Raw genomic sequence first — 24745 nt, forward strand, 5'->3', positions numbered from 1 at the left:
CCCGGCGGCCGCCTGCCCCGCCCGCGCAGCCCGCCCCTCTTTCTCCGTCCGCGTGCCTCGCGTCTCCGCCTGGGAGACCCGGGCCACGGCCCCGAAACTGCGGCGGGTGGAGTCCGGCCCGGGAGCGGCCCGCGGGACGCCGCGGCCCGTGAGGCTGTGTTTCGTCACAGGGAAGGCAGCCTTTGACTTTCACGGCATTCTTTTTTTTTTTTTTTTAAGTTGTCAAAATCTCTTGAGCGTCGTTGTTTTTGCGTATGTGTAAATAATCAGGATCCAGTAACGCTATAACCCACTAGGCAACTGGAGGAATAATTACCTCTTAAGTGCTTGGAGAAGTTGGGCTACGCAGAAGCAAAGGTGTGTCCTCGCTGGGTCGGTACTTTCAGGGTGGGTAGGCGGCTGTTCAGAAGTCCCACAGCAGTTCTTAGGTTACTGTGTGTATTTTAATAGGCAAAGCAGCAAGCTTGGAAAGGGGATGAGAGTATGTATGTGATCTCTCTTACGCCTTCACGTTTGACCTTCTATTCTGGCTTTGGTCTCTGACCAGATGTCTTCATCCTGTTAACAAGATTTCCAACAGGACGTACATTGCAGATACTCTCTTTTGCGCCAGGTTCTAGTCAAGAACTTTAAAAATTGTAGCAGTTCTGGCCCTGGGGACAAGCCCCTCAACCTTTGCACACCACTGGCCTGACAAAGCCCATTGTTAAGAAGGTCCTGGCTCCTTGCTGCAGTACAACACGAGCGTCTTCCTCCTGTTTTTCTAGAACTAACTGTTTAATTGTTGTTACCCATATTTGCACGATGTATTCTCAGTTTAATTCTTTGTTACAGCCTTTGCTCTTTTGAAGAGAGTTGCAACGGGGGGACAGAGATGAGTGGCTAATTGCACTTGTCTATGTATAACCACCTTGCCTGTCAGCCAAATCTCAATCTCCCCTTCAACTATCTTTCTCCCCACTTGTTACCTGTGCAGAATTCTCAGATCTGGGGTTTCCCGGGGGCGATTACAGTCAGGCCACAAGCAGTCAGGGGCAGCCCCACCTAAGGCATTGCAGACTGGAGTTGTGTAAAGGTGGCCAAAGCAGTGCTGCCGCGTGGGACCAGTTGGTTGCGGATTGGGTGGAATCCAGGAAGACTTCCTGTTTGTGGAGGGGAAAATAATGGTGGAGACTTCCATCTCACGGTGGGGAGCTGAAAAAGGCTTTACAGTACTGAAGCTGAAGTTACAACAGGACCACTTCCTTCCTGAAGTCAGCTGGGCCGAGCGTTCTTACTCCCTATTTTGGATTCTTCTCTTGCTGGTTGACCTGCCTTCAGGACCTGCTGCTACTCCTGCATTTATTCCTGCAGAACCTTCCCCGACTGGTTTGACTTAAGACGTCATTTGTAAACTATTGATTTCTAAAGCTAGAGGTTGAAAAAAACAGGCTCAGGGGATTCTTAGGCTGAATCTACTCAGGAGCGGATCTTAAAATCTGGTTCTTCGAGGTCCAAATGAACAGAAACTTCCCTCCGTTGCTCTCATTTTATTTAGCTACTGTTTCCAGTGTTTTGGTTTTTAGCTTTTTTTCTTAGTGACCTCATTTTAAATAGTTCTTTTTGCACTTGCTAATCACCCATGATCTCTTCTTCAGAGATCCTGTTTAATAACATATTTATGTGGCCAAAGCGAAGCTGTTGTTAATATTCTTCACCTTAGACATGGTTGAGTAAAGCAATTGGTGTATAGTAATTTATTCCAGTCTTGAGTTCTTTATTGTTAGAAGTCATAGTAAATCTTCCTGAACTCTATTGAAGAAATCTAGTATTTGGGGGGAACCCTTTATAAATAGTGTGAAATAAAGTATCAGCATGACAAAACAACTTTTTATCAGGAATATTGTGTACTTTTGTGCAGCTGGGAAAGTCCCATTTAGAGTAGTTTTTCACAAGATGGCAGGATTCAGTTCCCAAGGAAAATCAAAAGTTCTTCATTCTCTTCTTTCTTGCTAAAATGTTCTGATCATGTTAAACCACATTAATTCATATAGTCTGTTTATGAGATTGTCCTAAAACTGTTCAAGATGTGCTGAATGCAGGGATGTGCCAAGATACCAGGAAAAGATAATTCAGACTGGATAATGACAAGCCTTGGAAGCATTTAGCAGATCTCCTAGACCTATGGCTTGTTTGGCTTGTGAGAATTTGTTGTTCAATCTTCTTTTAAAAGGAAGGTAATCCTAAACCACAATAGCACTTTTATTTTCTTCTAGTTTAGGAGACCTGTGCCCTAATGACCTGAAACTTGGGCTTATTTCCTTAGGCTCCATAAATAACCTTCTTGCCTTTAACCCAAAACTGTTTTCATGCCATACTTTTTACTGATTCTTTAAGTGCTTGGAATGCTCATGACATGCATAACCTTTGTACATGAGAGAGATTGAGCGAGCGTAGATTTTATTAATGCTGGTTGCTAAGTTGGATTGCTTCAAAACATTCCTCCTATATGTAGCCCTTTGAGGTTAGGCATGAAAACTGTCTTAAAGAAACAGATGAAATGCCTTGGCCAGAGTTATGGCGGTTGCTGACATAATTTCCTTCTCATTCCTGGGTTGAGACCATTTGATAATTTCCTTAAAACATTCAAAAGTTATGATTAAAAGCCAGAAAACTGCTGCTCATTCTCTGTCCTCCCACTGCTGCTGTCATTAACTACTTTTTTACACAAAACTTCCCAACTTCTACCCCAACATCAAAGCATCTGGTTTCTTAAATAAACAGGCCCTGTAGAGAGACTGTGTTGTATGCATGTCAGCTCTGAGAAGAATGTGTGTGTGTGTTTGCTGGTGCTGGCAGGGCTGAGTCCGGGCTGACGGGACTGAATGTGCCTGCTGGAGTTTCAGGGAGCTGCCGTTTCTGGCCTGTTGTGGATCTTTGTAACACCCGGAAATCTGAAGGTCAGTGCCTTTAGCTGCCCTGGAACTTTCTAACTGCCTCATTTATTCCAACATTCAGCCTCTCTTCATGCTACCTTCCCCAGCATTCCCACCCACACTCTCAAGTTAATCTCTTGAGCCCTGTTCTACCCATTTGTTTGGGGGTCAAAGAATAGGAATTCTGTAGGATTTCCTTGTTGGTCCTGGTTGAGCAGAATGAGCAGAATCTTCAAGGGGTTCTACTCCCATGCAGTATACGAATCAGAACTTATCCCCTTACAGCTGTTAAAATGACGTATGCATTGGGGGTTTCAGTTACAAATATCAGCAGATTTGGTGAATTATATTTATCTGGGGAAAGGTTAGTCTTCATCTGAGGTTTGGTTGGGGTGAGGGGTAGAGGAGCGATCCAGGCAGAACAAATAGCTCAGAGGGAATGCAGGATAACAATTAGGTAAGTTCTCTGCTGACTCAAATATTTGGCTCTGTGCGTAGTGATTTTTAATTAGAAATCTGAGTCTCTTGTCTGTTTGTGGAAATAATTGGAAGAAGGCTCATGTTCTGGTCAATTTCTAATGGTTATTTTCTTTCTGTGATGATCATAATAATGGGCTCTCCATCCTGCTGTTTTGATCTGATCTTTCATGTCAGGTTCTTGGAGGCTATTAGCAGCTTCTTCCGAACTCTGCCGATTTCCAGTCGGCTCCTGCCAGCAAGCGTTGGATTCTCAGTGGGTGACTGCAGAGACCGTGCTCCCCAACTTTGTCTTAGTTGGCCTGTTATCCTTGTGTGATCATCACACTAAGGGCAATGCTTAACACTGAGTGGTAGTGGTCAGAGTAGGAGTACCGTCTCTCCTCTCTCTCCCTTCCTATCCACTCCTACCCCTCAAGTTCTGTCTCTACAGAAAGTGAACTGTGTTTTCAGACTGAAGAAATGATACTCAAATGTTTTATGTGATTAGAAGCTAATATTCAAGTAAGCAAAACTATCAAATTTAACATGTAATTTAAAAATACAGCTTTTCTAGGAAAAGGTGCTATGACAGTAGCTTCAATATTGTGAAATGGATACTGCATTTGTAGATTCCCAAAAATTTCCAGTTACCTTCCTATCCCTTTGTAACCAGTGTTTCTTTTGCATCTTTTCCTCTTTTTAAAAATTTGGTGAAACTTGATTGGCTCAGTTGATTTGGCGTCCAACGCTTGGTTTCAGCTCGGGTCATGATCTCACAGTTTGTGGGTTCAAGCCCCAAGTCGGGCTCTGTGCAGAGCCTGCTTGAGTTTCTCTCTCTCCCTTTCTTTCTGCCCCTACCCCACTTGCTCACTCTTGTTCTCTCTCAAAATAAATAAACATTTTTAAAAATTTGGTGAAAATTTGTTCTTTCCATCGTCTAGATAGCCATGTCACTGGATCTGTATGTGGATGGGTTTGAGGAATAATGGGGGTTGAGGAACATGCTGGTCAATTTCAGTCCTTTCTAGACAGGTCTTTTCTTGTTCTGTTGGTGACTGTGATCAAAGCTAGGTTAGTAATCTGCATCTCTGAGCTACCTGGGCTAAATGGAGCTTCACGATAGACCCTTCATACCTGTAGAGGTTTTTAAGTGAATGCTAGACCTGTGGAGTTTTTTGTTTGTTTTTAAGATTGAGGCTGTTTTTCGCACTCTACTCTGAACCCTAGTCTCAGGAAACCACAGTAAAAACATAATCTTCCATTCAGAGCCTGTGGTGTTTTGCTGAGAAAGTTTTCTATGACTGTAATTTATTTTCTGTTTTGCAATTTGCTTTCTAGCCCTCAGCTCTTTATCTACAACATGAGAAATCTTGGATTAGATTTAAAATGTCTTTAAAAATTCTGATTCATATGGAAGAGGAGGAGGCCAGAGGTTGTGATCACAAATGTTTATTGCTTGATTCCGAATTTAGAAGCAAACTGTGGCTGATCTACTTCACAGTTGAACTTGAACATAGCCTGGGATTTCACATCTGGGGGTAATTTGTTACCACCTCCAGCGCTTGTTTCACTGAAGTACGAGTGTTCTTAAAGATCGCAGGGCTTTTTTTTTTTTTTTTTTTCATATAATCATGAGAGACATTTGACTTGTTTATTTTTTGGGTAATACTTTATCATTCTCCATTGCCTGAAAAATCTAATGCTAAGCAAATACTAACCAAAGGCTTTTGGATAGTCCAAAAGCAAACCCAATAAATATACAACAGTACATTTGTTTTTTCTCCTTCCCTGCAGTACTTTGCCAAAACTGGGGCTTTTTTTCTTTTTTCTTTTTGTCCTGACTGCTTGTGTTTGAAAACAGATGGCCAGGGGGCCCTGGTGGCTCAGTCAGTTAAGTGTCCTACTTTGGCTCAGGTCATGATCTCATGGTTTGTGAGTTCAAGCCCCACCTCAGGCTCTCGGCTGTCAGCACAGAGCTCACTTCGGATCCTCTGTCCCCCTGTCTCTCTGCCCCTCCTCTGCTCTCTCTCTTTCGCTCTCTCTCTCTCAAAAAAAAAAAATTGTCAGCTACCATTAGTATACTCAGCCCTGTGCAAGTGAGAAATGTATATGTGATTAATTGGTTTGATTTTTTTTTATCAGAAGAAAATGTATATTTTTTTTTCCCTTCTAGGGCTCGAGTACTATCTCTCTCCTATTTGCTTTTGTTAAGAGTCTTGTTCTTTTCTTCCTGTATGTTCTAAGAAACTGGGTTCTAATATTGTACTTAAGCGAATTTGTGAGTCTGGCTCAACAGTAAGATCACCCTGAAGGATCAAGAGACTTGAACTGGGAAGGAAAATTTTGATTAACCTCATACTTCCCAGACAAGATAATTCAAGTCAGATGTCTATCTGGTACATACTATTTGTCACAGGTCATTACAGATACGTTGTATACAACATTTAACATTCAACCCAGATTTGAGTCCTTGCTCTGCTGCTTTATCGCTGTATGATTCATGGACAATCACTTAACTTCTCTGACCTTTAAAGTTTTTTAAAATAGAGAAGCAGCTTTAGGATTACCTAGAGGGTCAAATAATCAAGTTTTATCAAAATGGTTTGTTAAACGTATTGTGTGGTTGTCATTCATTCAAGCACTTACTGAACTATGTATAGTGGCATTCAGGCCTGTGCATCATCAAAGTGAACATTAAAGATATCCTCATTGGTGCTACTTTAAGGGTTTAGGTGTTCAGAGATGGCGTGATGAGAGTTTGGAAGAGTTTTTGAAGAAGGCTTGACCCCTCCAGTGCAGTGGTCTGGGAAGGCCTCCTAGATGAAGAGAGAATCAAGGTGTGGAGGTAATTATCAAGGAGATCTGTAAAGGCATGGTGGTAGGGAAAGCCAGGACATGCTCTGGGAGTGATCAGTGGAAAGATGAGGAGTATGTCTAAGGTTTCCAGAAAAACATATAGAAAAGTCCAGAAATGTAGCTCTTGGAAAAGGGTGAGAAGAGGAAAGAGAAGGGAAGTCTGGGTAGGGAATTTTGTGTTGGGACTTAGCGGGCACCTTTTAAAAGGTAGTGCTAGACCGGAGGCTAGAGCTGGAGAAACCAGAGGTGGAAGTGGGGAGCCAAGAAGAGTTATCCTTTTAGAGGTTGAGCATTGCTGTGGTCTTGAAGAATACGTCTAAGAGGAGAACGGAATAGAGGGCCGTGCAGACCACCTTTTATACTTGAGGTGCAGAAGGTTCTAAGGAGCACTCCTGGACTCCTGACCTGATTGGAGGAGGATGTGAGCCAAGGCATGAGACACTCAGGAGCTGTAAGACAAAGCCGATGAACAGATTTCTCTGTTCTGAATATTTGTGAACAAGCATAAGGTTGAATTCTTGCTGATAATATGCTTAACAGGTTGAATCATAGATTGTTAGGCTGATTAGCTGGTCAGATCTCTTTTACTGATGAGGCTAGATGACTTGCATGTGGGCCAAGAACTGAGTGTAGAACACAGATGTCCCAACATGGTGCTACGTTTGGAAGTGTCTTGTAGAGACATTTTAAATCCACGCGTTTGCTTTAGGGAGAAGGCAAGGTTAGAGACCCCTGTTGTAAGTCATCTAGTTATGAACTCTTCTCTGTTCCTTAAGGTCATTGTACCCTCAGCAGAACTCAGTCTTTTTATTTTTTATTTTATATTTTTAAAGTTTATTTATTTTTGAGAGAGAGAGAGAGAGAGAAACCACGTGAACGGGGGAGGGGCAGAGAGAGAGTGGGAAAGAGAATCCCAAGCTGGCTCCACGCTGCCAGCACAGAGCCCAAAATGGGGCTTGAACTCACGAAACTGTGAGATAATGACCTGAGCCAGAGCCAAGAGTTGGATGCTTGACTGCCTGAGCCACCTGGGCACCCCTCAGCCTTTTCAACTTCAGTTTTCCATATAAAATGGAGCATTATCAGAGGCTTTGAAGAAAAAATGTTTTGAAGACCTTGAAGTACCATATGTGTGTTCTTTATGCCATTTCGTAATAAGCCTGTTGATCTGTTCCCGAGTGCACAGGGCCCAAATGTCAACCAACTGATCCTAATAAATACCAGCTTCAGAGGACTATGTGCATAAACGGAGATACATGAGATGAGGTGGTTTTATCACTTGGCAGGGTTGGGTAACAGGCTCGGGCGGGGGTGGCAAGAAGGAAAGTCAGCCAAGATTGGCAGAAATGTGAGAAGCGTATGTGTTCTTTTTATAATCTTCATGATTACATCAAAATTTTAACTTGTTAATATGATTGACAGTTTTTTGAGGCAGTGGTTACAAGGGAACATGCTCTCTAGTCAGACATAGATGGATTCAAACTTAAGTGGTGATCATGGGCAGATTAATCTCTGAACCTTAGTCTTTTCATCTATAAAATGGGTATACTAATATCTGTGTCTTAGGGTCACTGTGAAGAGAATATGTATTCGTGTATTCATCCTTTATCGTATCTTATGATTATTTCCACAAAGCTTCTGATGCATTACCAGTTAGATGCTCAAATATTTGGGTATGCACTTAGCTTTTTTTTTTCATAACTGTACTATTCCTAAAGAATTATTATGAGTATTCACAGGAACCAAATCTGGATTAAGAATATGTGCCAACCTATGTCCTTGGATTTGGGATTTTAAGACAAAGGGTATAAAGGTGAGAGAGGGATTATTTAACCAAAGTGTCTTTCCTGAAGCTATGGGAGATGAAGGTGGGCGATCATAATCCCACCATCACTGGATACAGGGTCATTGGGTTCTATTTGTTTCAAGTATATATGGCTATTTACTTACAGTTTTAAGGAATTCACATTAATAACAAATAAGACTACTTATCACTTCATAACTACTACTATTTCATTAAGCTTTAGTTTATTGGAGTTAGCGACTGTGGTTTCAAGTTGACAGCCCTGAAATGGCACCTTGCCTGTTGCGCCCCCCATTTGGAAACTGAGCAGCCTGTTAGCTTTGCACTGTGCTGTCCTCTGTGGAGTTCTAAGAAATATTAACGACATGTGATCAGTACTTCTCAGGAACTTTGCTGGGAGGCAGAGCAGACCAGAATGCTAGTGGAATTAGTTATATGCATATCTGTTTAGGCTAATATTTTACCACTTCCTGGCCTCTGTTCCAGGTAGTGTGACCTTTTCATCATGAGCTCGTCATGTGCTAGGCTGCTTCTCCATCTTTGTGCACATGGCTTTTCCTCTCATCTAAATGCCCTTCTCGCTCTGGGTGCTTCTTCCTGTTCTCTTTAACTACTCCCTGTGATCTAGCACTTACCTTAGTATCCGTCTCGTATTCACTCTCATTTATTCAATTTCTTATTCCCCAGATTATAAACTTCCTAAAGGTAGGAGCCTTGCTGGCATTACTCTTTCACTACATTTGCCTCAAACAATGATGAGGGAAGTAGTCATTCAGCATTGTGGCCCCAGAGTCAAGCAGACAGGAGTTCGAATCTCTGCTCCACGACTTCCCAGTGCTGAGAGTCTGGACAAATGACTTAACCTCTTTGAGCTTGCTACTTCATCTATAAAGTAGTCGTGCGTTAAAGCTCAGTGCCATTACTGTTATTCTTTATTTCAACAGTTGCTAATTGCCGGCCTTCCAAAACTTAGGCATAGGTCCTGGGAGTTGATGGTGAAACACAGCGGACAAGTTCCCTGCTTTCATGAACCAGCAGGAAAAAAATGTAAATTAAACAAATACATAGTTATAAGTACAGTTAAGTACCCAGAAGAACAGAAGTAACAACAGGAGAATAATTGTCAGAGGGCCTTTTAGTCGGGGGGCATTAGGAAGGACTTACTGAGAAATTATTGAAAATGATAAACTTGAAGATGAACAGAATTTTATCAGGGGGAATATCCCAGGCAGAGCAAACTGCATGTTCAAAGGCGTTGGGCTGGAATGAGCGTGGTGCGCTCGAGGGTCTGGAAGAAGGCCCATGTGGTTGTCGCTGAGGCTGTGAGGACATAGCCCCCCCCCCCATACTGGGGAGTGGCTGGCAGCTGGGACCCATCCCTTATCACTGTCTTTTCTTTGAAGTGGGACTAAGATGTAAAAAGTAAATGCTAACTGTTTGGAAATTTAGCTCATTTGTTGGGCAATAGTCATAATTGAAGTGTCTCATGAAAGTGAATTTTTCAAAAATGAAGCCTATCCTTTTAAATGCTAACAATTTTTGTTGTTGTTTAATGGAAACCCTTCTAAAATATTTCTCTGCCTTCTTAGTCTGCAGAAGCAAATGTATGACCCGGGATCATTTAAGAAGAGATAAAATTATGCTATCCCACCACTCACATTATTTTATTTTATTATTTTTTTTAACATTTACTTGTTTGTTTAGAGAGAATGCACCAACAAGGGAGGGGCAGAGAGAGAGAATCCCAAGCATCTGCCATTCAGCGCAGAGCCGCTGCAGGGCTTGAACCCACCAGCCATGAGATCGTGACCTGAGCCGGAATCAAGTGGGATGCTTAACTGACTGAGCCGCCCTGGTGCTCCACCACTCACATTATTTTAATAGGTGTGGCATTCATGCCCTCAAGGGCTGTTGGGAATGTGGAGCTATTTTCTCCCCTTTTGAACCGCCCGTTGTCTGTTTGTTGAAGTTTACTTTTTTTCCTACAGAAATGGTAGACCCCTTGCAATATCCTGTTCCTCTTTGCTGCTGATCCTGTCTTGAGATACCCTACCCCCCAAATTTTATTTGCTTCTTCTGTAAGCTAAGAAAATGGATTACTAATTTTAGGCCATTCTGCCAAGTTTAGCAAATTCATTTGGAGTGATGATCTGCAGGTTATCTTAGAGGTCAAATGCATAGATTTCTACCACACGGACCCCAGCGTCAGAGGTCTCCCTTGCTTCCTTGCAGTGAGCACTTGGGTTTTGGGGGCTTCTATGTGACGCAGGTCGCTGTTGCCCTCCCCTTTCAACACAAGTATTGTGAAGCAGGCAGCTGGATTTGTTTGTTTGTTTGTTTAAACAAAGAGCAGGGGAAAAGCAAACTGAGTGGTTAAATTATTGATGAGTCCTAGAATCTTAAAGCTTACAAGGACTAGAAATGTCACTCCAGCCCCTCACCTTGGTGGTGACGCTAGGTTGCCTTGCTCACGTTCACACAGCTTTCAGCATAGCTGGAAATAAAATTCAGGTTGGGTATTAGCCCAGTGCTTTCCTGCATATCAGCCTGCCTTGCAGAAAAACCTGAATAATTGAGTAGGTATGAAAACTTGTGTAATATTTGGTATTTAGCTTTTTCATTTCTAAGAATAGTCTCCATGAGAACTGGAACATTTGTGATCTTATTTTTAGTTCATGTTTTATGATCCTCGCAGCGCCTTATTTAACAGAGCTGAATTCTGTTAAGATTTTCTCCCTGCCTGCAAGAGCATCACCTAGGTTGTACTCCAGACCTGTCCGGCCCAGTGTTCCCTAGTTGGGGTTTGGAAGCCTGAATCTTAAATTCCCAGCTTTTATGGAATCACCGGGGCCTTGCCTTTGTATGTTATTTCATTTGATTCTTATTATTCCAGTGAGTGAAGGAGCATAATTCAGTTTTACTTTGGAGGAAATGAATGCCCACGAGAGAAAATAATTTGTGCCTGTTTTTCCAACCAGCTAATAACTGGACTGGGCTTTCACACCCGCTTTTGTGGTTTTATTTTCACTGAGACAGGCTGTTGTCTACAGATTAAAGGTCTAGCATATTCAGCCTTCATTTTTAGGCTTCTGTAGGAAGTGTGTTCTGGGGTATAAATGCTCCATGAGCACAGAACGTGTATTCTCACTTCTGTTTCCCCAGTGCTCCAAATAGGGCACGGCCCATGGAAAACACACAGATGTACTTGTCGCAAGAAGGACTCTGTGTGAATGATGCCGTCGTGGGATTCGTTCCCTCGTTTACTAGCCAGAGAGGGGGTCCCTGGTGGGAGGGTGGGACGGTCATCTGCACATGGCTTCTCAGCTGGGCCTGGCCCCGTGAACCTGACCCACGGTTGGTTGTCCAGTGTTGGTTCTTCCAGTAGTTTGCTTCTGATTAGGGGTGTAACTAAAGACGGAGAAGTTTCTTGTTACCAAGTTTTGTTTTGTTTTTTTCCCCAAGCTACAGTGACTCTCTGGACTAACTTTAAGTTCTCCAAGCTATAGCAACAGTAATTTAATTAGGCTTCTGGTTTAATTAGATGTGAAGACAAAGTTATCCCTCTGAAGAATGTTGTGGTTTGTGGCCTTTCTCTTTTTCCAGATGGGACTCGCAGGTGGCCACAGGACCACAGAAATGGACATCTGTGTTAATTCACGGTCTCTAAAATGTGTGGACCCCAGGCTTTAAAATGGTGGGCAGTAAATGCATGGGCAAATCATACCATCAGCTGTCAAGGTGGATGTATCTCAGAGGAGGTGTTACAAGCTGTCCCCTACTCTCTGACATAATGAGTCCCTGAAAACCAATTTGGTTTTAAATGTCAGCCAGTGATTCCCTGCTGCCTAGAGCTTCCCTGCCGGGGACAGTAAATGGCTGTCAGCACCATCTGGGACACTAGAAATTACTGTTCAACAGGTGATGAACAGAAGACTGTGAGTATAGCAGTGAATAAGGATATTAGGATGTGGTATTAGGAAGTCTACCTCAAATCAAAACCACCCATGTTAGTGTGGCTGGGGGTCGCGGGGCTCTCTGACCTGTCCCGTAGTCAGTGTAATAGGAGAATAAACTGACATGGTCTAAGTGTGCTTTTTATACCACCCTTTTATATATTCTTTTTTCAAAAGAAAAATAACTTCTAAAGGTTTATTTTGTAAAGTGATTCCTGATAGGTGAAGGTGGGGTGGGGAGTAATTCAGTCAGTCCAGAAAAACAATAAAGAAGAAAAAGTATCACCGTAAATTCTACCACTCAGAGACAGTTGCTGTTAAATTTTGAAGGACCTCCTTCCACATATCTTTTATCCATCAACACACACAGGATTTTGCACACTATTCTGTAACCTGCCTTTGACTCGGCGTGTTAGGAATATTGTACCTTGCAATGTCAGTGACTACCTGAAATATTTTCAGCAGCACCTGGGATGTTGTTTTATGGCCCACCATAGCTTATTTAACAAGGCTTTAATCCTTCACCTAGAATATACAGGTAGAGTGGCAGCTTACGCGATTGTTGTGTGTTAAGATGCTTCGCAAAGGAGAGGGCCCATACGAAGTGCTCAGAAGTTGTCAGCTGCAGGGAGCACCCAGGTACAAGCACGTTTGTTGTTGAGATGTGGAGTTACCCCCCTGTGATAAACTCCTGCGAGTGGGTTTGCTGGGCCACGGGGTCCGGGCATTTTCAGTTCGGAGTCACATCCCCAAGCAACTCTTCAGAAAAGTGGTAGCAGGTGATCTGCTCCCACTGACAGTGCTCACAGGTGCCTGGCCTCCGGGCCCTCACTGCATACATGCTGTCCAGCTTCTCTGGAAGGTGGACATGTCATCACATTATTTTTCTTTTATTTTTCTTTGGATTACTAGTGAAACTGAATAGCTTTTCATCTGTTACAAGGCAATTCCTTGTCCTTTTGTGAATTGCTTGTTTGTGTCTTTTGCCTATTTTCTTTCGAGACCTTTGTCTTTTTCTTACTGATTTGACAGCTCTTTTCTATAGTAACCCTTTGTTGTGTTGCAAATAATTTTGACATTTTTTTCAACTTGCTATTTGGTATTTTTGCCATTAAAATTTTTTATGTAAAGTCAAAGTAATCCCCTGTATTATATTATGGGTTCAGTTTTTGCATCATTTTTTGTAATGGTCTTCTTGTTCTGAGATTATAAAAATAGTCACTCATACTTCTAGGAGTTTGATTATTTGACTTTTTATGTTTAAATAATGGCTATATGTGGAATTTATTTGGGAGTGAGGTTAAAAAGGGTTTGGGGGATCCAGCTTGTTTGTTCCAAATAGCTAGTTTTCCCAGCACTTCTACCACTAACTTAAAATGGTAGCATCATCATACACTGGAAGAAACCTTGTCCAGTCTTGGCCTTTGTTTTCTTCCACTGATCTGTCTTGTTCCTGTGCCAGTAACTGTGCTAGGAGATTAATTAAGTCTCTCCCTAGAAGTGGTGAATTTCATGCTTATCTGCTCCTGAGAGAATCAAACTGAGACTAGCTATGGAAAATGCCAAACTGCTTGGTTTCTGAGCTTCCTTCTGTAGGGTATGATTAAGTAATCTGAATTACTGTATTTACTCTGTGGCCCCGCTGGATACTGGTTTTTGGATTGTTCATCACATAGACAGCATATTTACATGGTTTCCCTTAATTTTGACCTGCGTCTAGATTGTACATTTGGCTGACTGCTTAGCAATATGAAGTGGCCAGATCATGTTCTCTTTGTGCTAAATAATCGATCGACCTCTTAGGCATATGACATTGGAGCAACACAGCTATTGTTTTCCAGAAAAAAAACATGCTTCAGTTCTCCCCACCTTCTCCTTTTCAATTGTCAGGCATACAGCTAACACATAACATCGTTTCTGCAACGGTGCTTGAGGTAGACATTCCCTCTACCTTCTGTTGTCTGGACTTACTGACTCCTAATTGTTTTTATATGTTCGGTATTTTAATATCATAGGCTATTCATTGGTAATATTGTTCTGAAGGTTTGGGGTTTTCTCCTCTTAAAGGGATTATTCTGCCTTTCAGTTCCTTATAGCCACAAAGCTTTGTCTTCTGCTCATATTTCTTTTATTCATCTTAACTTTGCTTTGATTAGAACAATTGAACCATAACTTACTGGTTGATATGTTCAGCTGTATATACCATTGGAAACCTTGCCTGTTTGAGTAGGTAATCTTGTGGCCTCATCTCTCTTTTCTTTGAGTATTTCAAGCAGAAGTACTTTTCTTCTTACATTTCCTTTTCTGTACTTTTATTTTCCTTCTATTCTTACCATAACTTGCCTATCCTGATCTTAAATCCTTATTTATTTTTTTATTTAAAAATATTTTTTAATGTTTATTTTTGAGAGAGAGAGAGGAAGCATGAATGGGGAAGGAGTAGAGAAAGAGGGAGACACAGAATCTGAAGCAGGCTCCAGGCTCCGAGCTGTCAGCACAGAGCCCGGCACAGGGCTCGAACCCACAAACCATGAGATCATGACCTGAGCCACAGTGGAACACTTAACCGACTGAGCCACCCTGGTGCCCCAGAATCCTTACTTATTTTAACTGGCACTTACAGCATCTACTATTCACATAGTACTTTGCTAGTAGGTGGTAATAATATGACAATTGTGTTATCCTTTGACATTTTTCAGGGTGCGTACATGTGTGTTCTACCTGCATGCCGTCTTGCTGTTACTCGTATCTGCCCCCAACGCTGTACACCCCGCTTAAATCTCGGTATGCAGACCACTGTTTCCTTGTGCTCGAATGTTTGAATTTCTCTTCTGTGTAGTCTGCCTACCCCTGGCCAGTGTCTCCAGACACCTTGATGCATTCAAGGCATCTTTCCCAGTTTGGGCCATATGGAGTTGATGGTAACTGTAAAAGGAAGGAGAAGAGTGAGTCCCTATTGTGGGTACGAGCACCCAGGAACACATTCTAGTGTTCGCAGTGCTCCGACTGGCAGGGGCATAGGAAGAAACCCTGCTTAGCCACTGTTTACTGAAATGTTGGTAATCATTGTAGAAGGAAGATTACACACAGGTCAATGATGTTGGTAGCAGGAGTTTGTGATGGACTTTTATGGAGATATGTGTGGAGCACAAATATAAGACTTGTGCTAGGCCTGATGGGTAATACCAGATCACAGTGCCTACCATCTAAGAATTTCTAGTGTGATTTGAGAGGTAGCCAGATATGTAAATAGTTATAGCACAAGCAACATCTGTAAGTGTTGTGAGAATGATATCTAGGAAGAGATCATGTGCGCTGTGATAATTAGGGATCAGAATGGTTGGTTTTACACTGGAAAGATGGGATTTTGCACTGGTGAAGTCCTTCTCTTGTAGCTGTCAAAAAGGGACATCCACCATACAGTACTGAGGGGCAATGAACAAGTTCTGAAGACCAGAACCTTCTTTTCCTAAAACCTGCATTTAAAAAATACTTTCAGTGGGTATAGAATTCCATCTCTACAGTTTTCCCATAGTTCCTTAAAGATGCTGATCAACTGGCTTCCACTGTGTCTAAGGGTGTCTGCTATGATTCTTTGTTCTTCTGTATGTAATATCACTTCTTCTTCTGGGTGTTTTTAAGATTGTTATCACTGGTTTTAAACATTCTGAATAGGATGTGCTTTGATGTAGTTTTCATTGTGCTCCTTCAGCTTGGGATTTCTGAGCTTCTTGGTTCTATGGGTTCATCGTTTTCATTAAATCTGGGAAATTTGGGGATCTTTAATTCTTCAGTTTACTTTCTATTCCCACCCCCCACATCTTCTAACAACTCCTATTACATATATATTAGGTTACTTGAAGTTCTGTAACTCGGTGGTGCTCTGGTCATTTTTCCGGTCATTTTGGCGGTGTCTCACTTGGATGGCTTCCGGGATATGGCTTCGAGTCTGTTAGTGTCGCTTCTGCAGTGCCTCCTCTCCCGGCGATGCTGTCCAGTGTCATTTTCGCCCCAGATGCTGTAGTTCCCATCTCTACAAATCCAACTTCAGTCTGTTTTGTATCTTCTTTGCCTTTATTTAGCATGCTCAGTCTACTGTCTCACTTCTTGAACTTACGGAGTGTAATTACAGCTGTTAATGTCCTTGTCTGTTTTATTATCTGTGTGATTTCTAGGTCAGCTTGATTGATTTTTCTCCTCGTTATGGTTTCTGTTTTCTTCTTTGCATGCCTCGTTTTTTTTATTGAAGCTTGGATATTGTGAATTTTATTTTCTTGAGTGCTGGATATTTTTATATTCCTATAAATATCTTGAACTTTGGTCTGGCGCGTAGTTAGGTTCCTTGGAAACGGATTGGTCCTTTTTATTCTTGTTTTTTTTTTGGTAAGCTTTTTAGGCAAAACCAGAACGGCATTTAGATGAGGGCTAACTTTTCTTCATTAGCGAAGTTGAACTTTTCCAAGTATTCGCTCCAATTCCTTGTGAAAGATGAGGTTTTCTCCTTTGGTTGTTGAGAACAGGAATTATTTCTGGTCCTGGGTGAGGCCCCCATATGGTCTCCTTCGGCTCTTTCAGGCAGATCTTTCCCTGGTCTCAGGCGCCTTCCTCACAGCACGCACTGATAAGGACTCATCTAAAGGCTTGGCCGGGTGCTTAGGGAGCCCTGGAGATCTCCAGAGTTCCCATTCTGTGCAGCTCTTGCCTCTCTAGTACTCTGCTCTTGAACTCCAGCCTCTGGGGCCTCCCCAGACTACCAGCTCATCTCCTCAGACCTCTGGGCTCTGCTTGAGTTTCCCTCCCCAGCACCGTGGCCTGGAAATTCTCTCCAGACAGTAAGCTAGGGAGGCCCTCATTTGTTTCCCATCTCTCAGGGATCATTGCCTTGAGATCCAGTGTCTTGAAAACTATTGGTTTACGTATTCTGTGAGGGGTTTTTTGGGTTGTTTCAGGTGGGAAGGCAAATCTGGGCCTTGTTACTTCACCTTGGCCAGAGGCAGAAATCCTCTCAGAATAGAGAAATTAAGTGAGTCTGGCCTTTTCACTTCATCATCTGCCTTTTCAGAGCTTCACCAGTAGTTCTTAAGGAAAACGAATTGGGTGTTTATTGAGTGCCTTTTATGTGCTATGCTGTATTTTAGTTCCTAAAATGAATAGGTGTTGTCCCTGCCCCAACATGGGCTTCAGATCTAGTGAGGGAGGCAGACAAGGTTCTTGTTGCTGTGATTAAAAGTAATACATATTTTGAAACATTTTAAGATGCCGCTGCAGTATAGGGCAACATGTGCATTGTACCAAGTTTGATAAGTGATTAACCATTTGAATTGATGGCCTTTTGCCAACACTTGTGAATTCTGTCTCCTGACCATGACTGGGTTGCCTACCCTTTTCTGGCCATCGGTAATTCTTTTCTCTTTGAAGGAGTAGGATTGTTATCTGTGCTCTTGATCCCCCAATGCTCCTGGATCCGTCTTCTTTACATAGGACCTTTTCTTTCCACCTGAGGTTTGATCTGTTGTTAGATCTGATTTCATTTTTCTCTTTGACTTTCACTGGAATGAGAATGTTAAAGACTGGAATCTGGTCTTCATACAGGACCAGAAATAATTCCTGATCCCCACAAAAAAGTTAGTTGCTTGTGCCATGAATGGATGAGTTTTTTTCAATGAGTTTATATGTTTCCAAAAGTAAAATATAATTAGTTATTGAGAAGGAAAGAGAGGGAAAGTTAAGGGTAGAGGAAGACCACGATTATAGTTAATAAACCTGGCCTTTATTTCCAGAGGAACTGTTTGGATGATAAATGAAGTCAGCTATCCTTTGAGTTGTTCAGGTGAAGCTGGGGGTTGCTCGTGACATCTAACAATCCTCCTCCTCCTGTGACTGGGGAACAGAAACATGTGAGTAGTGCCAGGGCACATTGACTGGGTCAGGTGTGTAGAGCTTTGTCTGAAAAGTGAGAGTCATAGATCCTGATCGGCTCAAGACTAACCATACTGTGGCCTGATCAAGATAGCCAGGACTCTGGTGGAGGAATTTTTCTTGTACCCTAGTCAGTTGTGGTGACCAGAGCCTTCCTTGGAAAGACAGCGAGGTTTAGATGACTGTGAGCCTGTGTGGTCTGTCTGGTGCCTGTGGTAGCTCTGGATATTCCTGTTCTTCAAGGAGCTCATTGATGTAATTTCAGACACTATATTCTCACTCAAGAGAACATGCTGTCTTGCTCTGTGTGGAATATCTTACAAGAGACATTGCTGTGTCAAGTTTTTAAGCTTCTGGTTCCAGATGTCTCTAGCAGCCCTACGTTTTCTCAGATGCTTGGCCAGCTTACATGTATGAATGGCCTTTCTGTCCTGCAGGGGCTGTGAGAAGCTCTGCCTGAGATGTGGGAGTTAGCCAGCATTTAGTCAGGCCCTCTGTGAGGCACTGATTTACAAGAGATTGTACAAGAGCTTCTGCTGACTTCAAAGGTATTTACAGTCCAGAGGGAAAATGGCATAGGTGAATTCAGAAACCCATTCAGGAGAACCAGGAAAGAAAATTAGAAGATAAGCAAAACAGTTAGTGTTTTGAGCCCGATTTCTTCAGACTTCTCAGTTGGGGTAATGGCTTGAGTGACCAAGCAGCTGGCATCCCACCATTATAGACATGTTCTATTTTGACTGAGTTAGTGGTTTGGGAAAGATGCATAATCATTTTCAACAAATGCTTATTGAGCATGTAAAGTATCACGGTAGGCATGACGGATAACAAGTATAAAGGTAAAGGCTCTGCTTCTGAGGAACTACTCATACACGGAAAGACAAGGCATGCTTAAGATTTAAAAACTTAATAAGAAGGCTGCCTGGGTGGCTCAGTTGTTTGAGTGTCCGACTTCAGCTCAGGTCATGATCTCATGGTTCGTGGGTTCGAGTACCGTGTCGGGCTCTGTGCTGATAGCTCAGAGCCTGGAGCCTGTTTTGGATTCTATGTCTCCCTCTCTCTCTCTCCCCCTCCCCTACACATGTTCTGTTTCTCTCTGTCTCAATAATAAATAAACATTTAAAATTTTTTTTAACTTAATAAAAATAGATGTCTTTGTAAGAGAAAAGTATATAATCATCAACATTTAGTAGAACTAAATACTAAACTATTAAGCCCTCAGAAAGTGAGGCTTGAGGTGGTGGGGCATGTGGCGGGAGGAGGGGAGGTATCTTCACTTTGAACCGTACATCTGCCCTGTGAACAACATGGGTTTGAACTGCACAGGCCCACTTATGCATGATTTTTATCGATCAGTACAGTACAGTACTGTATATGTATTTTCTCTTCTTTATGATTGCCTATAATTTGTAATGTTCTTTTTTCTCTAGCTTATTTTCTTGTAAGAATACAGCTTATAATACATATGCAAAATATGGGTGCATCTATTGTTTATGATATTGGTAAGGCTTCCAATCAACAGTAGCCTATTAGGAATTGAGTTTTGGTGGAGTTAAAAGTTATGTGAGGATTTTTGACTGTGCCAGGGGGTCAGCACCCCTCACCCCCACTTCGTTCAAAGTTCAACTGTATGCATTTGTGTGTGGTTGGAAATTTTTATCAAGTGTCAGTATTACCTTTATGCAATTCTTTCTTTATCAGTTAAAAAAAAATGATAGAAACTAGAAGATTATACACATAATGTTAGCCTTGAATATCTCTGCATGATAGGATTAAATGGTTTATATTTTCTTTATGATACCTCCCTACTATTGCCTACATTTTCTAAAATGGATATATATTATTTTATAAATTACTTGAGAACCAAAACCCTAAAACATCTATGACGATGATTGTAACTATAGGCCAACGTGCTTACCATATCTTGACTGTAACATACCAGCTTTCCCTTTCCCTTCTCCTTACTCTCACCACAACTGGTAAGACTGTTCTTCTATGATCATCATCATCATCATCATCACCAAATAGAGGTGAAACAGGGCATTGGCTCTTTGATTCTGTCCCTTGTCATTTTGGGTCAGTGAGTTAACCTAGGAGCAAAAGGAATCCAGCTATTAACTGCTCAGCTGTACTGTGAAGGCTGCCTAGAAAAATGTAAATTATGCTGATTGGGTTACAATTATATCTGTCAATGTGGGCTGTGATCTCTTGTTTTAAAGCATCCTAAGAATACTTTCTATATCTTTATATTTAGTTCTGTTGCAGAAAGCAATTAGATTATTCCATCTCCCCATCTGGTGCAGTAAGAAAACTCATCTGCTTGGCTTACTTTGTATGAGAGAGAATTAAAATGTCCAAGTTGTTTGTAATTTGGGTTAAGTAGTCCAATCCTGTCTCTCCCGAATTTTGTTCTGGGAATCCATATCCCCTTATAATTATGAAATGAATTACTTTGAAAGTAATCATGTTCTGAATTATTTAAGGAGGTCAAAGTTCAAAAGACAGATGTCATTTCTAAATGAATTTTTTTTTCCTTGTAGCATGTGTTTGATGATCTCAGTGTCTCAGTATCCTTGTCCTGGGTTGGAGATGGCACTGGGGTAAGTAGTATTTTGAGTCTGTTAATTCAGTGTAGCAAGAAGATGCCGATTTTAGGAGTTTAAACTATGCATGTTGTTACTTCCTGAAATGGTCTCCAACCTCAGTTGCAGAAAATGCACATTTGCAGTACAGATTTTCAGGATGATGTGCTTGGTTTGGTTTTGCTTTAGAACTGGGAGCATCTTGTGACCGCCTTCCTTCATAATAGGAAGATAGACACCATTTTAGTCTTCGGTGGCTGCTTGGCATCGAGATGAGCAAGAAGAAGAAAGAGAAAGGAGAGTGCCATGTGCTGAGACGGGAGCCTCACAATACTTGGGAAAACCCCTGTGTAGAAGCAGAAAGCTGCACATTGCACATCTTGGCATTTTTCCTCCAAACTGTATTGTTACTGTGTCCTTTCCCACAGGACTGTGGTGCCCATGGGCTCATGGTTGCTCAGCTCCCTCTGTTGTCCTTCCCCTGCCACAGAGAAGTCACTGCCAGGATCGGGAGTGTAAAAGGAGAGTTATCTCCTTATCCCTGCTAGCATAGACAGTGTCCCAGTAGGAAGGCGTGTTGAGGGTGGCCTCAGGCCTTGAGTCCGGGCTCAACGTTGCCTGGCTCTGTGCCCTTCTGTCTGAACAAGGGCAGGGGCCACAGCTCATACCCTCTGGCATTCTGGTAATGTATATATCATAACATTGAGGCACATGATGGCTATGTCAGAACCAAAAGAAATAATTTCGATGTCAAAAAGCAAGTTACAAATTTCTTACTCTAATTAATTTTAAAACTTATGGTAGACTGTCTCTTTAATCATCTCTTAGTGTCTGCTACAATTTGAGTTGTATACCAATCTCCATGATTTATCCATTTATTGAAGAGAGTTGGTATCTCCACGATTTCTTGTTACATGGCTCTCTGAGACTCCTTAGCCTCTTGTACTAATCTGGCAGAATCTTTTCCCCAGGGATATTTGTGTCTAGAAAAATAGTTCTTTAAAAAACTAACTTTATGGAGAACTAACAGCAAGAAGAAGGAAAGGACAGTTGTATATGACACAGTGACCTCTGTTTGAGCACCCATACTGTTCCAGCCTCTGTAAGCAGAAAGAGAGATGATCTCTGCCTAAGAATATCTTACAATAATAGATACAAAATAGTTAAACCTTTTCTTTATTATAATGCATAGTTGATTAGTTCTGCCTCCCTGTTTCAAGTGTATGTGATGAGACCATTTCAACAGAATGCGTTGAGATCTTTAATCATTGTGAGCCCCAGTAACTTGGTCTGTCTTGGTTTTCTGATATTACGCTATAGGCTACTACAGAGCAGGGCTGTTCGCAGCCTTTTAGATGTTGATTTAATTCCATCACATGCATGCATGTAATTAGACTATCTTTCTTATTGACTGCATCCTTTTGTCTCTTCCCAGATCATTCTAGTCTTGACTACCTTCCATGTACCACTGGTAATTATGACTTTCGGACAGTCCAAGCTGTATCGAAGGTGAGATGCATACATTGGCTGGGGCACTGGCTGAGTGACACGTGTGAGTGTAAGCTCCCTGCTTTTGTAGACTTGATGGAGTCTCGAAGTTGATTTAAAGGATCTTCCAGCCCTCTTAAATTTTCACCAGACTATCACACTCAGCACACTGAGTGCCTACTTAACAACCTGGAGAAGTATGAAAAGGGATCTAGTTCCAAGGAGATTAGACTGACCTAACTGAGTGGCAGACAATAAAGGAAGATGAAGGAAGAGTGCATGGGGGTGTGTGCCCATTAATTTATATGGATATTTATCTGTGGGAAAGTAGCGTAGTTTGCCCATCTTTCTATTATGGGTTTTTATATCCCTGCAGTAGCACAAAATGGTTTTTATATCCCTGAAATGGTTTTTACAGTCCTCACTATACCTCCCGGGTGAATGTGATTTATCTTATAATAAAATGGATACAGGGGCACCTAGGTGGCTCAGTTGGTTAAGTGTCCAACTCTTGATTTTGGCTTAGCCCATGATCTCAAGGTTCATGGGATCAAGCCCTGCACCAGGTTCTGCGCTCAGTAGTGCAGAACCTGCTGGGGATTCTCTCTCTCTCTCTCTCTCTCTCTGTCTCTCTCTCTCAAAATAAATAAACAAATATTTAAAACATGGGTGCCTGTTTTGAGCCCTAAACAGAATGTTTCCAGATCAGGAGGAGGTCCTCAGGTCAGACCTAATCCAAACGCCTAATAGTGTTCACGCAGGTAATGATGGTGGAGGTGTAAATTCAGGAATCGTAATCTACACTGTGACATTCACAAGGTTTTAAAGTTGTCTTCTCAAAGGTACAGCTTGGCTAAATAGTAGGTTCTTTCCTTTAATTATAAGATTCAAGACGAGCTAACTCTCAGAAATTGCTGATTGTCTTCTCAGTCATTCGTGTCTGTCCCATTTTTCCCCAAGGGACCTAAAGAATATGACAAATCAGCAGATGACATAGAAACCACGCCCAGGGCTCCCAGGAGCCATTGTACTCTCTCAGGTTCTTTATTTGACTGTTGGCCTTGGCCCAGGTGGGAGTGAACCCATGTTGAAGCTCTGGGGTGGGTCAGCCTAGCCTCCCCTCCCTAGTAGGTGTGATCACTGCCTGCCTGTTGCTGCTGAGGCTGGAGCCAGTGCTCTCCGCCCCTCCACACAGTGGTGTTGGCTTCCAAGTTTGCCAAGAAGGAATTACCGTCTGGAATTGCTGGGAGCTCCATAAAGGCAAGGTCTTGACTAACCCAGGGTTCTCCAGCCACCAGCCAAACAGCTGACTCATAGCAGGCAAGCAGTACATACTAATCCAATGAATGAATGTCTTGGCTTCTCTATAATTTTTAAAGTGGTATTATTTTTTATTTGATAAAGATTGACAACACATTGTAGAATCCTTGTGCTAGAAAGGGCTATAATTTATAGGTGATTTTGTTTATTCAGTTAGAACAGGGGTTGGAACGTTTCAGACATATGAAAAGTATCCTGTTTGGGAAAGGAAAAAATACATTTAAAAAATTTGTAACTCTTTCCAGTGTTTAAAAAACTTGCAGTCATAAACTCTTTCTGTATAATACAGTTTTCTTACCAATTCACCTTACATTATAAAAGCAATACAACCATGGGGCATCTGGGTGGCTCAGTTGGTTGAGCATCTGACTTCGGCTCGGGTCATGATCTCGCAGTTTGTTAGTTCAGGCCACGAGTTGGGCTCTGTGCTGACAGTTCAAAGCCTGGAGCCTGCTTTGGATTCTGTGTCTCCCTCTCTCGCTGCTACTCCCCTGCTTGTGCTCTGTTTCTCTCAAAAATAAAATTTACATTAAAAAAAAGCTAAATGTTTAAAAAAAAATTTTAAAGCAACACAACCATATTGGAAAACATTTGGAAATCTTAAAAGAAAGAAAAAATTCGCTGTAAGGTATCATCTCAATTTATTTACAGGTTATTATCTTGATCTTCCCCTTTAATACTACTCGTATAGCCACATAGTCTTAGGAAGCAGCATGGTGCAGGGTAAAGTTGCCAGATTTTGTTGGCAAATAGGTGTGGGACTGAGTCTCAGCACTAACATTTATTTGCAAGCAGAATGAATTCGAACAAGTTGTCTAACCTCCCTAAGTTTTTTGTCATCTGTAAAAGAAAGATGATAATAATCCTCACTGTAGACCAGTACCATTACCAATGATAACTGTTGCAAGTTATGCTTTGCAATGGCTGGTGTGGAGCAAGAGCTCAGTGGGGTCAGCTGCTGCCATGCCCGCAGCCGGGGATGGCATGCAGCCAGGCTCTTCTGGCACTGCTGTACCAGTTGCTAAAATGAATGTGAAAGCCTCCTGTGCCAGTTGGTAAAAAGTGCTTGCCTGCCCCCAGATGCTTCCAGGGCTTTTACAAATGCACACGCCCCCTTGCCGCTGCCGGTACGAAAGTACTACTAATGCCTGGCGTTACAACCTGTCCCCATTCTGTTTGGTGAGTGCACATCCCAGGATAATGTTCATATCCCCTCTGCCTGTAACTTATCATTCTTGTTAGACTGAGACAGAATTTACTTAATCACAGTCCTCTTGGAAACTTAGGTTGCAGCTAATTTTTTCAGGATTATTAATGCTGCTGTGATAAATATCACACATGTATGCATCGTAGAAGGTGCTGATGTCCAGTTCATTCTTTAGTAGCAAATCCTCTCCTATTGATTCCGAAGAGCCATGTTGTGAAGGCTATTTACTAAACTCCTCCTCC

The 24745-nt window shown here is 42.0% G+C and overlaps 1 protein-coding gene across 3 annotated transcripts in view; it reads left to right on the forward strand.

The window, feature by feature from the left end:
- The first annotated feature begins 279 nt into the window (after nucleotides 1-279).
- SORT1 (sortilin 1) overlaps nucleotides 280-24745 on the forward strand; it is a 63734-nt gene continuing 39268 nt past the window's right edge. For 2 of the 3 annotated variants that reach the window (XM_029950023.1, XM_029950024.1), the window contains exons 1-3: nucleotides 2918-2939; nucleotides 20447-20506; nucleotides 21924-21997. In XM_029950023.1, coding sequence (XP_029805883.1) covers nucleotides 21966-21997 — 32 coding nt within the window. In that variant the 5' untranslated portion in view covers nucleotides 2918-2939; nucleotides 20447-20506; nucleotides 21924-21965. Of the gene's footprint in view, nucleotides 358-2917; nucleotides 2940-20446; nucleotides 20507-21923; nucleotides 21998-24745 lie in introns of those variants that run through there. The other variant, XM_029950025.1, reaches the window with a different exon arrangement.

This window comes from Suricata suricatta, chromosome 8 (genome assembly GCF_006229205.1).
Source record: "Suricata suricatta isolate VVHF042 chromosome 8, meerkat_22Aug2017_6uvM2_HiC, whole genome shotgun sequence".
Taxonomy (NCBI): Eukaryota; Metazoa; Chordata; class Mammalia; order Carnivora; family Herpestidae; genus Suricata; species Suricata suricatta.